The following is a 14,673-nucleotide window of genomic DNA, read 5'->3' on the forward strand; positions in this document are numbered from 1 at the left end:
GTATTTCAGTGTTTCAAAACTGAAAAACAGAAGTTTACAGAAAATCTTTCCACAGAGTTTTAAATATTCACGATCAGCAATAAATAATTCATAATATATTTCCAAATCACAGAGTAATATATAATTTTCCTTCAAAACAGTAACTTGCCACACAAAACAGAAAAGAAGTTATTAGTAATTCTGTGTTGGAAATCATATGTTCAAAAAATGCGAATATCTATAGCAAATGATATTTACTTGTTAGATTTATGTTTTTACTATAAATTCTTACCTAAGCTGTTTAAAAGCTTCTGCTTTTACAAGTGGTGTTTCTACAGAGTGTTCAAAAAGTGCTCCTTCAGGCCCTGCAAAAAAAAAAGAAAAATACTATAATGTAACAGAATGAAAAAAAAAAAAAGTAACGGTTTTGATATGGTCACCTTGATATCAGATATTCAGATAAGAAAACATATATTAAGAATTATAAGACAATAAAATATAGCTATATTATTACCATTACAGTATTGATTGGAACAACACAATACACAGGTAATGTAAATGTACATTAAATTCTTAAAATGAAATCTAAAAAGTCCGAAGGTAGAGAAATTTTAAATTACTTGGGACAACAAAATAATAAGATTTGTACAATGTAACTTCTATTACAGTCAATAGAGATAATTTAAATCCCAAAAAATCTTTGCAAATATTACAGTCCTAAATTATCATATTTATTTTTAGACTATTCTATGCATATCAAAAATTCTGGCATACAGCTTCATCAAAGATTTATCTCTATTTATAGGGAGACTTGCTGAATATAAAATGGTATTTATGCACGCAAAATGGTAATGATTTTGGGATCAGACAGTTTACCTCTTGAAATAAGAGTGGTTTCATCCCAATGAGGAAGAAACAGTGGGCACCCAACCTTACTAGGAGCTTCCCCATTGGACCTGAAAATCTTCCAAGAGCATCCATTTCTGCTCTCCTGCTTATTAGCATTATTGTAGTATCACCAACTCAGTGACCATCTCCCACCTAAGCTTCACCAGGATCAGGGAACTCGCTGAAATAGTACAAAAGCCTCTCAGCAAAAGAGATGGCTCAAACAAGCATTGTGAAGATACTCATCAAAAATGGGAGTGGACTTCCTCAGGCTGAGTGATCTCCAGCTTTGAGGATTCACATATCTGAGCACTTTTCAGGTGAATATGTAGCAAAGCAACATATTTTAATATATTATTATGATTTTATTATAATAACATTATAATATAAATATATTTTAATAGTTAGGATATTATACAAGGTGGCTTGTCTGGCTGCTCTGTCAGTTAGAATAGGATGCTGTCACCCCCCAGAAAGAATTCTGGGCTGTAGAAACCCTAAGTTAGGGATTTAGACTCTATCTAGACAGAGAATGACAATGGATGATTAGAAAGTACGGTGTAGATAGCACAGATGTGGTATTAGATTGTATTTAATGTAGCATAAAGGGAAAAAGAGAAAAAATCGCTTGAGGCAACAGCAGAGAACACGGCAAAAGGAAAAGAAGTGAAATCAAGAAAAACCATTAAAAACTAATACATTGCTGAAACAATTGAGAGGAAGACTGTCACTTCATGAGGGCTAGGGGAAAATTCTTAGCATGTCCTAAGGAAGCATGAAAGAATGAAATCTCCTTAGCTTGGATGGAAGAGAAGTACACAAGATATGAGAATTACCACATTAAATCACTCCACCACTTTGAGGAAGCATCGATTTATTAAACTTGTATTTAAATTTTACTCAGCTGTTGATATCCTCCTCATCAATTTAAATAGATTAACCTTTCTGTAAACTACTACCTGCCATGAATATAATACTGGAAAATTCAAAATTCATTAATTCGGACAGAGCTTTAAGCCTTCTTCATTAACATTAAGATTATTCTGCATGATAAAACCTAATGTCTTGATGGACACAGTCAATTATTCTCCTGTTCTTGTATTTGTGCTGGTGGGTGTTACAATGTGGCAACCTTACTTGTTGAAGATGACAAAAAAAACACCCTACACCTTAAGGAATTAAAAATGTTTAACAGAAAATGCTGATTTGGTACAACTAAGATATTTTGCAGGGATATGTTGATCTGTTGAAAGTGTACATGTGGCTCTTGGGGACACAATTTAGTGGTGGACTTGGCATTGCTGGTTAATGGTTAGACTTGATCTAAAGGTCTTTTACAGCCTACGTGATACTATGTTTCTATGGTTCTATAAAGACACGTAAGTGGTAACAGAGACAGTATCACTATCATGGAAATAGGGGATAATGGAAGAAAGTCAATAGGAAACATCAGTGTCAATGCTCCTGAGGGAGAGGGGGTGGGCAGGTGGTGTAAGATGGAATAAAAAGGCTTACTTCCATATTCTAGAGCTATAAACTCTAAGCAGGAATAAACCCTTGCCTTTATGCGAAAAAAACTTCTTAAGTTTGAACAGTATGACACTAACAAAAAAAACCACAGGGCAATATTATTTTGAAATGCACTAAATTGATTTCTTGTCTTCATTTCCTACTTTATCTTTTAAACTGTAAAGAAAGAACATTAATTATTATATGAATATTACTATATTTACTATTTTATAGGCTACTGCTTATTAATATAATGTAATTTAATTCTAAAATACACAAGAATAAGATATTAATTTTCTCAATGAGAGGACTGAAGCCAGCAAGATTCATTAACTTCCCACACACCCTATCAAGCAAGGACAATTTTCCTTCTCAAAGTCTAACAGAATGTTTATTCATACCCTCAGATTGTCTCCTACTTAACTTACCTTCTGAGCAGAAGTGTTAAAATCAAACACACATCCTCACATTGCACTTCAGCATTAGCTAGGCAAACTGAAAACCTTTCCATAGAACAGAGCACTAGAAAATCACAGACAATACTCAGACAATACTTTAGGAAATGTTTATAAATGTCAAACAAGCAGAAGAACAAGTGGTAAACTGGAGAAAGGGTGACATAGTATGTTTCTCCTTAAAAATATTGATCCCCTCTGCCCTGCCAGCTTTCCTTCAAGAAAAAAAAAAATGTGTAGAGGTGGGGACATGGTTTAGTGACGAACACAGTGGTTGGCTGAACTCGATGATCTTAGAGGGCTTTTCTAACCTTAACAATTCTGTTTCTATGAGTCTGCCATGACAACATCGTTAGTTATAAAGCAATCAGCTCTTTGCCAGCCAATAAACTGCTACAAATACAAATACAAAGTGGGTTTCACTCTCACCAATGCCACCTGGAGGTATAAAACCCTACCAGAACAAAATGCTGATGTTCAGTACCTCTGTAGGAACAATGTCTGCAAAATACGCAGGTGATTCCTGAAATAATATTAAAGAGGATGTAATTGGAGTATGCGCTCTTTCAAGTAGCAGTAGTTGTCATGAAGGGTTAAGCTGAGCTTCAGTTTCATACACTTAACTTTAAGAATTTAGTTGCCTAATCATATTTACTTACTGTCATCTGAAATACCCTTGTACATCCTGCCTGGCCTTCAGCTGCCATGATCAAAGGAAGCATCTCTTGTAGATTCAGAGACATCATGTGGTGTCTCACATACCCTAAGGTGTTGCACATGCAGCTCGATGCTAATGTTTTAGCATGTGAACTCAGCCACTATCCATGGTATTCCACGGAGATGAGTGAGCTGTTAAGCTCACCCTATAGCAGACATTTGGTCGGCACAAGAGGTCTCCATGTGGCAGGCCTAGGTGTCCTCTTCATGCTCCAGGATGCATTGGCTGTGGACTGGAAGTTCAATTCAGCCATCTGAACATGAGCATCTAAGACCTGTCAGTGACCCTGTGGGGTATCTGTGGCACTTTGCTGGTTATGGCTTTTCCCAGGCATATGCTCTTCTTAGAGCAGAGAGAGTCTGCTGCTATTTTATTCTACCCCATGGGTCAGAAAATATCTGACTGAAATAGTGTTGAAACACACTAAACTGTAGGAAAATGACAATTCTTGTCGGATTAGATTAGCTTATTCTTAGACTTTTTCTTTTGTCCTGAAATATCATAAATAATAGACATTTGCTCTCTGCTATATTATTAGTTGAAAACTGTTAGGTTTTCTTACAAATCATTACTGCACTTTTCATAATTCACATAAGGAGAAATAAAATCAAATAGTTCACTATATTGTGCATAAAAAACCGCAAAATGTTCTTTGTGTATTTTAAGCCTGGGGTCATCTGTTTCTTATGATATGAACTCTTCAAAATTTATTTCACACTGATCTTGTTCTCTGTCTAAAATGTTTAAAAATTATCTTAGTATGCAAAGTACTACAAATGTATCCTTCATGCTAATAGTACAATTTAAATCACAATAATTTAAACTTCATGCTAATAGTATCATTTAAATCACAATTTTAATAAATTAATTTGAAGCAAAGTAGGCATGAATCACCTCTCACTTATATTAATTTTACACTGAAATAACCTCAGTGACTTTATGTATTTGCTTTTGAATTGTACTACAGTGTACAAAAGAAACAGGCAATATGTCTTTCTACAATATCTGCTGAAGTAAATAATTATCAATGCAGTGTAAAGATTCACATTGGATGAGTCAGAATACATTCTCTAGCTTGTGTATGAATAATTTTTTACTTTGAGCAGAGATAGACCTTTTCCAAATCAGTTAACAATTACGCAGTTTTCTATATCTTTGTTAAACATGCTTTTCTATTAAAGTTTAGCATCCCTTGGGCAAACAATAATTATTTGATATGGTTTCCTGGTTAAACAAAGTTGTAATTTCAATTAGGTTAAAAAGTAAAAAAAACTAAGATAAGAGCCTCAGGCATAAACAAAATTTATTAACATAGTTATTATAATTTAACTTTGGCTTTGAAACACTAATCATATAGTTACTGCCATATTTATAGTCTTACACAGTGAAATAATATGAATCTATTCATTAAAATCAAGACCTCAAGATTTCAGAGGACCAATAATTAGCAAAAGCCAAACATGATAGTTGCAATCTGGTAAAAATATTAAAAATATATTTGAAAACAAGTTACAGAATAATTTTAATATTTCCTTTGCTGGACTCTTCTGCTTAAAGAGAAATCACACCTTGATCCATTTTAATGCAACCTTACACCTAGAAAATGAAGGTTGAATTTATCAGGCCATATGAAAGGAAATAGCTTGTCATGTGATAACTTTGATGTATTACTTTGTAAATGAGTACTTTAGTGATTTGCAGAAATAGCCTAAGACAAACTTGTCTTTTGACAAATGACATTTAAAATATACTATAAATATCATCCTGTGAACTTAATCTGGCCTTTGAACTTAATGTGGCCACTTCTGTTAAGGACAACAAAAAGCGTTTTTATAAATACAACAATAGTAAAAGGAGGTGCAAGGAAAACCTTCATTCTTTGTTGGACACGGAGGGGAACATAGTTACCAAAGACAAGGATAAAGCTGAGGTACTTAACAACTTCTTTGCCTCAGTTTTCAACAAGAACACAGGTTGTCTTCAGCACAGCTGGCTTCCTGGGCTGGTAGACAGCAACGGGGAGCTGAAGAACCCCCCTGTTATCCAGGAGGAAGAAGTTAGTGACCTGCTGGGCCACTTGGATCCTCATAAGTCTATGGGACCAGATGGGATCCATCCTAGGGTGATGGAACTGGCGGAAGAGCTCGTCAAGCTGCTCTCTATCATTTATCACCAGTCCTGGCTCACCGGGGAGGTCTCAGATGATTGGAAGCTGGCTAATGTGACACCCACCCACAAGAAGGGCTGGAAGGGAGACCTGGGAAACTACAGGCCTGTCAGCCTGACCTTGGTGCCTGGTAAGGTTATGGAGCAGATCATCCTAAGTGTGATCACGCAACAGCTACAGGATAGACAAGGGGTCAGACCCAGCCAACACAGGTTTAGGAAGGGCAGGTCCTGTCTGAACAATCTGATCTCCTTCTATGATCAGGTGACCTGCCTGGTGGATGAGGAGAAGCCTATAGATGTGTCTATCTGGACTTCAGCAAAGCCTTTGACACTGTCTCCCATAGCACACTCCTGGAAAAGCTGGGAGCCCATGGCTTGGACAGAAGAACCCAGTTCTCTGCTGGGTTAGGAACTGGCTGGAGGGCCGGGCCCAGAGAGTGGTGGTGAACGGGGCTGCATCCAGTTGGCGGCCGGTCACTAGTGGTGACCCCCAGGGATCAGTGTTGGGCCCAGTCCTGTTTAATATCTTTACTGATGCTCTGGACAAGAGGACTGAGTCCACAATCAGCAAATTTGCGGATGACACCAAAATGGGGGGGAGTGTCAATCTGCTAGAGGGGAGGAGGGCTCTGCAGAGGGACCTGGACATGCTGGATAAACGGGCTGAATCCAAAGGTATGATTTTTAACAAGAACAAGTGCCGGGTCCTGCACTTCGGCCACAACAGCCCCATGCAGTGCTACGGGCTGGGCACAGAGTGGCTGAAGAGCGACCACGCAGAGAGGGATCTGGGGATTCCAGTCAAGAGGAAGCTGAACATGAGCCAGCAGTGTGCCCAGGTGGCCAAGAAGGCCAAATGGCATCCTGGCCTGGATCAGAAACAGTGTGGCCAACAGGTACAGGGAAGTGATTCTTCCCCTGTACTCTGTGCTGGTGGGGCCACACCTTGAGTACTGTGTCCAGTTCTGGGCCCCTCAGTTCAGGAAGGATATTGAGGTGCTGGAGCAGGTCCAGAGAAGAGCAACAAAGCTGGTGAAGGGACTGGAGCACAAGTCCTGTGAGGAGAGGCTGAGGGAGCTGGGGTTGTTCAGTCTGGAGAAGAGAAGGCTCAGGAGAGATTTCATCACTCTCTACAACTACTTGAAAGGAGGTTGTAGCCAGGTGGGCGTCAGTCTCTTCTCCCAGGCAACCAGCAGTAGGACAAGAGGGCATGGTCTTAAGCTGTGCCAGGGGAGGTATAGGCTAAACATTAGAAAGAAATTCTTTACAGAGAGAGTGATCAGACATTGGAATGGGCTGCCCAGGGAGGTGGTGGAGTCACTGTCCCTGGAGGTTTTTAAGAAGAGACTGGATGTGGCACTTACTGCCATGGTCTAGCTGACAGGGTGGTGTTGGGTCATGGGTTGGACTCGATGATCTCAGAGGTCTTTTCCAACCTGGTTGATTCTTTAATTCTGTGATATATGCTACACACATAGCAGAAATACAGTGGCTTTCACTTTGCAAGATAAAACCATATAAAAATATCAGAGAGAGCCCAAAGTTTTCACAAATCAAACTCATTACAACTCAGACTGGAATATTTAGAATTTTTTCAGCCTCAAACAGTGTGCAACAGAAACATTAAATAATTCAGAAAAAGATGCATCAGTTCCAATCACTAATGGCTTTAAAATAAAATAAACACAGACATATTTACATATTTTTATATATATATTATTTTACTTTCAAAAGTTCTTACTGATTATTTATTGGAAAAGGTCAGAATATCTTCATATTTCTGTTTCTTAATGAGGTAAAAATGGAGCTTGTATTCACACATAATGATGTATTTAAAAATGCCATTTTTATTGTGCTTTTCTTATGGGTATTATTTGAGCATTTCTTAAATGGTTACAAACCTGTGACTCGAAGCTTATCTGTGCCAATTACAACCTCATTTTCATCCACTGTAAAAAGTGGCTTTCCATCCTTTGAGTTGATCTGAAATTGCTGACCGTGGAATTCTACCATTTTAGGACCTGCAAAGCACAGTAGAATAATGAAATAATGACATCATCTTTCTTCAATTTTCTATATAAATGGCTAATACTTTTAATTGGTGTCTTAATAATTTAGTGACCCATTTAAGTACACTAAAGATCATGAAGCATCCAGATATTCTAAGGATAGTGGCCCTCTAAGTACTGAAATTGGATAAGTCTATTTACATGATCTAATTTATTGTTCAAAACTGTGCCTGTAGTCATGCTTTATAGTTGGTTTTCCAGGGAATTTAGGAAATCTCTTTTGAATTGACCAAGACAAACATTCATGTTCTTGGTGTTGAAACAACTTTGATCAGTATGAGTCTAGCATATTTTTCTTTTTTTTGAAACACAGAAACTAATTATCGAAGTCTTTGCAGCATCATCCTTTTTGACTAGGGAGGTTTCAAATGATTTAAAATTACAAACGTCCCATGATAAGAGCAGGACGCTCAGCTCTTCAAAACAAATGTCAGTTTAGCGGCACATATCCAGCAAATATTACTGATTATGTTCTTAAAAGAGTTTCAAGAAACTATGAGAGTATTTGCAATTGATTCTGGTACTCCAAAAGTTAAAATAATTGTGCACAAGAGAATCTGCATATTTTGAGATCCTAAATTCACTAAAACATCATGTTCTACACCATTGGCTTGGTAAGTGGATAAAAATCAAACCCGTTATATTCCCTTTTCTAACAACCTGATGAATTAAAAATTCACACCACGTAAGTTTGAATATCTATTTAATGGAGTTGTCATCTAAATCCATGTTCAGAATTAAAATTACAGAGAATGCTCAAAGAAGTTAAGACTCCTTTTCAGCAACTTTTAATAAAGGTATTTCACAGACTGTCCATGGAACCAAGAGGCATTGAACTGCTTCCTTCCCATTAAGAACCTGTCTTACCATGTCTACTCCCATAAGTGTTAAATATATTCCAGGCAGTAATTCTCAAAAAAATAGGAATTCTTCTTTTTGTTAGACCTTATGTTAAATTAGATCAGTTGGTTAGAGCATGGTGCTAACGATGCCAAGGTCACGGGTTTGATCCCCATATGGACCACTCACTTAAGAGTTGGACATGATGATCCTTGTGAGTCGCTTCCAACTCAGAATATTCTCTGATTCTCTGGAAATGGCATTAGGTGACAGATGACCGATAGTGCTAAGAAGAACATACAAGTATTTCACAAAATCTGCATGGTAGCTGGTACAAGAGATGCATACCATAAGGTTCCAAACAAATTCCTTAATGTTTCAGCAGATACAAAGTAATTGCTTTTAATAGCCCACGAAGTACGGAAAGGGTTATAAAAGCCATAATGTCCTAAACCAGGGCAATAATTTTAAGGCGTAAACCTCAGTATTGATTCTACTTGAAAATGGTCAGGATAGAGGGCTGAACTCTGCATTATGTTACGTTCTGTTGCACATGTGCACCCAGGCACAGTCTTACAGACCTCATTTTAGCTCTTCTCTAAAGCCACTATGAAGCACACGACTTAATTTCCGAGAAGTATGTTGCAAAAAGTGATATCAGGAAATATCTTCGTTCAGTGATAAGGCATTAAACAGTATTTTTTTTAGAGCAAAAGAAGAAGCTCTGGGTAAGTGAGGCAATCTTGTCAATGCCTTCCTAGAAAATCTTGGTTAAGGTATTTTATTTAAGGTCCCTTCCAACCCAGGCCATTCTATGATTTTGTGATTTTTCCTGTTTGTGCCCAACAGCATTAACAAAACCGGCTATTTAGGTAGTGTAAGCCAGATCCTTCTGTATTCAAACAGATCAAAGGCATGAATAAACTGGGCATTACCAACTTTACTGGTGTTGCAGGGGCTGGTTCCTCATCCTTCCCATTCATCTAATTCCATGATTTTTAAAGCCAGACTTAATCAAGGAAAAACTCCGCAAGAGAGCACTCACTGAACATTATATACTTTCCAAAGGAGCCTTAACTTGTCTCTCTTTGAAACTACAACTCATGGCTTTGCCCGTGCTGGGTTGCCATCCAGATTTCTTTCCTGTTTGATCCTGGACCTTGCACACTTCAATAAATTTTTAACAAGAATATTCAGGTCCACAGTTTTCTCAAAAAAAATGCCCCAGTAAAGTGGGACAATGACTGTCCTATAGATAACCTTCATTATCAGAGAATAGTATGGATAATAATTGATGTATTTTATATCTTTAAAGGGAATAGTAGGGTAAACAAAATTCAAGTGTATGTTTTATTCATGCTAGAGATGAGACATCTCAGTATACGTGGAACAAGTTTCAAAAAGGAATAATAGGCTTTTACACAAATGGGAATAAATTTATGTAATGAAAAGTAGCCATTAATCTCTCTTAGTTGTATTCCACAATACACATACACTAGCTACACTGCAATAACACTAATTGTATTGTGATCCCAGTGAGGTTAATTTTCAACTCATAAACAGCAACCAAATTCAATATCTGAAACTTTAATCTCCTAATGCCTAAATATATTTTGTTTGCCATCCTAGTATATTAACTACATGTAAGTCAACTAATACTATATAATCGTATTTATTGATAAAATCCTACAATTAAAAATGCAACCTGACGAATGCAGGTTATAGAAAAGTATTCGTTTTCCACTTACTGACAGATGCGTCTTCCAAAAACAACTGACATAATACTAAACGGTCTTCCTTTTCATTTTTCCTCCTCACTCTTGACTCCCCTAGGGGTTTTCTAGGGAAGGAAGGTCTTTTATTTACTGAGTCCATTTCAGTTGACAAGTATTTAAATAAACTGCCTTCTACTACTACTCAACCTTTGAATTCCAGGCCAGTACAAATACAGATGTACAAGACTGAAAAGTATCTTCTATCAAAAATGAGGCTTGCCATAACATACATATTCACAAATGCTTAATGGCAATGAAATTTGGAGAGCCTGAACTTTGAAGAGCCTGTCTACATGTTACCAGTACGCAGATTCTTCAGATACAGTTAGTTCTGCCAAATATATATTTATATATGCTTTAATATATACAAGTAAACTTTTAACATGTCTTCAGATCTTTCAGAAGAAAAGGCTTTCCAACACTGGATTTATTTGTTCGGATCTTTTATTTTCTTACTCTCTCTCATTATCCATCATTTCTGATAACCTATGGCTGTCAGCTATTCTGTATGCTTTGCTCTTCTCCTACAACCTAGAATCATCAAAGTGATGAATATAAACCAAAATCTTGAGCACTTTGGGGTACTCCTATGCAATTTAATTTTTAAGCTAATTTTTATTAAATTAAAGCAACTTACTTAAAATAAGATATCATTAAAAGTGTATTAAAAATGTAATACTCCTACAGATTCAATTCTCATTCCATGAGTAATACAATACAATACTAATAAATGTAAAGTCATTACTTTCAGAAACATAAAATTAGTCATATTTTCATATGGAATGGTATGCAAGTACTTCATCAGTATTAGTATTTCGTTAGAACAAATGCATTATTACAGAAAATACGCAGCATGTTGCATATATATATTTTATGTCCATGTCATACATCACTCCTTACCTTGAAAAACATCTGTAACACATTAATAGAACACTTGCTTCTCCTGTTTCCTCTTTTTCTCTCAGTTTTCCTTTTATGCAATGGATGAAACAATGATGTCCCCTCAGATCAACGTAAGAATGCCTTACTGTTAGTGCTGCTTATACTTTGTTGTTCTCTATGATTAAACACAAGTCTAGAGATCTTAAAAAATTGGTTCTCAATGATGGTTACAGACACCGATCATGTAGACAGTAGCAACCCAACTAATGTTAGGTATGTAGTTGATAGCACTTTCCACTCTCGGAGTGATTTAGCTAATGCAATGTCTTTATCCATCTAGGCATTAGCCATATAGAATACTCCATTTAAATATAGAAACAAGAAACCCATGCAATATTTCATTGTAAAATGGGCTATTGCATGCAGAAACTTTGGCAGGAACAGATCATATTTCTCACACAATGACTTGACAAAAAGGCTATGGTGTCACCTTTTTGCTCAGGCTTAATGAACCCAGAATTTGTTGTATGATATTAACTTCAACAGGAAAAGGTGAAACATACAGTCCTCAGACAGATAAGGTGAAAAGGAAAGTACTAAAGGAGATGAGGCATGGTAATTTGAAACCCTGTATGAAGAAAGGACAGCTAATGTGAGTCTCTCATTCCTGAGCAAATACTTGAACGACTCTATTTTCAGTATAATGGATATTTTTCCTCCTTTTCTTTTTTTAAAAAAAAAAAAAAGAAAGCCATGAGTGCATTTTCATAAGGTCAGCTCCTGCACTGTGATTCATACCTAAGCATACCTACTGGATCTGGGCAGAGGACAATGTGAGAGGATCAGTTAAACAGGTGGGGAATGACTGAGTTGATAACGCAACTGTCTAGGCCATTTACATACTTCTGTGTTCTCTGCCTGGCCTTCAGCTTATTTTTGATGTCCTAGTGTATCCAGGACTTCTACATCAGGTTAGAAAGTCTGACATGGGGTCTGTAAGCAACATGAGCTCTTTCAGAGAGTTAGCTGAAGACTGGGCAAGATGGAACTACAGAAGAATGCAAGCCAGAGGTCACCTCTGGAAGTCACCTGGTCCCACCTACTGATCACATCAAGGTCAGCTTACTTGGAAGTTAGATAAAGGTTCTCAGGGTCTTGTCCAGGCAAAATTTTAATACGTCTGAGGAAGGGAATTTAACAGCCTCCCTGGACAATTTGTTCCCACAGTTAACCATTCTAACACTGATATTTCCCCCCACAGTTTATCCAGTTGCATTTTGCCTCCCTGCAACCCATGACCATTATTGTTTTTTGCCCTTTTGTTGTGTACCCCAGGAAGAATCTGGATTCATACTAGTGAAAGGACAAGGTGAAATAGCCTCAAGTAGCACCAAGCAAGGTTCAGGTTTGATATTACAAAAAATTTCTTCACTAAAAGAGTGGTTAAGCATTGGAACAGGCTACCCAGGAAAGTGGGTTCAAAAAAGTGTTCAAAAAATGAGTATATGTGGCACTGTGTGATATGCTTTAGTTGGCATGGTGGTATTCAGTTGAAGGTTGGACTTGATCCTGAAGGTCTTTTCCAACCTTAATGATTCTATGATTCATTTCGTCTCTAGCCCTCCTAGTATCAGGTAGAAGTTGGAAACCCCCTTTAAGCTTTCTTTTCTTGCAGGTTAAACAAACACAACTTCTTCAGACTCTTATACTTCACATGCTTCCACTCCCTGACCATCTTAACAGCACCTTGTGTGCATCTCCTCAGTTTGCTCACAGTTTTGTCATACTGGAGAGGGCTTAACCGTATTCCAGACCTGGCCTCCCAGGTGTGGAATGATGTAGCCCAGTGTGCAATTAGTCCTCGCTGCCACAAGGGTACACTGCAGATACGTGTTCAAACAGTCCATCAGGATGGGGGTGTCTTCTGCAGACCTAGCTCCTTTTTTTTGGCCACTAACTGCCATCGGGATTTGATAGTTACACTTGAAATGATTAGGATTTTAGATGTACTTAATTATCCAAATTCTATCACAGATTACAGGCACAGTAAAAGTCAGCTATTTTAACCTAGCCTTTACAGATCCTTCTAGCATTAATCAATGCCAATAATTCAATATTCTTACTATTTTAAGGGAAGGAAGTTGCAGAAACTGTCCTCACCTTTAGCAATAGCTATTATCTTCAAATTATCATCCAATTACTTATGTTAATGATTACTGTACCGTAGGAACAAAGATACGTATGGGATTGCAAATTTACTGAGACTGTGGAAGTTTAGAAGGTCATAAAACATTTAATAATTTCCCTTTTTTCCCTTATTTGGAATTACTTTCTCCCATTGGAATAAAGAGAGAATGAAGCTATTCAGACAAGTAATTGCTCTCTAATGAGAGACAGGTATCCACAAACCGGTTATTTTCCAAATAAAAAGGGATTTCCTAAACATTAGCCTTTTTTTTCAGAGCAAAACTCTGTAGACTCATGTTCTTTTCTTACAGACTTGGTCAGAAGAGAAGTGACAGCATAGGATTCAAATCCCCTGGGCCAGGTTAAATTTTTCCTTAACTGTGGTAATGTCATACTTAAGCAAGTTGGCAATACACATTATCATAGAATCATTGAATGGTTTGGGTTGGAAGGGACATTAAAGAATGTCTAGTTCCAACCCCCCTGCCATGGTCAGGGACATCTTTCACTGGAACAGGTTGCTCAAAGTCCCATTCACCCTGGCCGTGAGCACTTCCAGGGATGAGCATCCACAGCTTCTCTGAGCAACCTGTTTCAATGCCTCACCACCCTCACAGTAACTATCTTTTTAACTCTTAGAGGACGTTTTAAGTCTGGCTTAAACCAGCCTTTCTGACTGTGAACATTATCATACATTTCTTCATAAAGACTATCATATTTTGGGACAGGATGTGCACATCTTGCTATGGTAAGTACTCTACTACTCATGGTGCTTAGACACCAATGGTACTTTTTTTCAGAAGAGAATATTTCTCATTTGAGTCTAAATATTAAACTGTAGATGTAATGTCCAAATTATTTTTTTCACAAATAAGTTTTCATGGTGATATGTTTAGCTAGCTTTAATTGAATATTACTTTATTTTTTTCTGCTATTTCTTTTAATTCTTTGCAATGTGATATACAAAATGGTCTCACAAAAGACTAAAAGCATATGCATTTAATACAGAACAGGAAGATGTCTGCTATGGATTCAAACAGTAAACTAGAAAAGAGGATAGGTTAAAAAGTCTGTAGGATGTTTTAGCAGCCACCCCTCATTCTCTAAATTTTGCTTGACAACTAAATTTTACTTTTAAATAAAACTAGCATGTATATCTTGATATGATCAGATTCACTGGCAGTTACAATTTTTTTATTTAG

The 14,673-nt window shown here is 37.1% G+C and overlaps 1 protein-coding gene across 3 annotated transcripts in view; it reads right to left on the reverse strand.

Moving 5' to 3' along the window:
- SGCG (sarcoglycan gamma) overlaps positions 1 to 14,673 on the reverse strand; it is a 111,291-nt gene that overhangs the window by 22,738 nt on the left and 73,880 nt on the right. For all 3 annotated transcript variants that reach the window (XM_027713693.2, XM_039378656.1, XM_027713692.2), the window contains 2 exons: positions 7,620 to 7,739; positions 272 to 344 (listed from right to left, as the gene is read on the reverse strand). In XM_027713693.2, coding sequence (XP_027569494.1) covers positions 272 to 344; positions 7,620 to 7,739 — 193 coding nt within the window. The remainder of the gene's footprint in view (positions 1 to 271; positions 345 to 7,619; positions 7,740 to 14,673) is intronic.

This window comes from Pipra filicauda, unplaced genomic scaffold (genome assembly GCF_003945595.2).
Source record: "Pipra filicauda isolate LSUMZ 115617 unplaced genomic scaffold, ASM394559v2 scaffold142_size1944046_pilon, whole genome shotgun sequence".
In the NCBI taxonomy this organism is placed as follows: Eukaryota; Metazoa; Chordata; class Aves; order Passeriformes; family Pipridae; genus Pipra; species Pipra filicauda.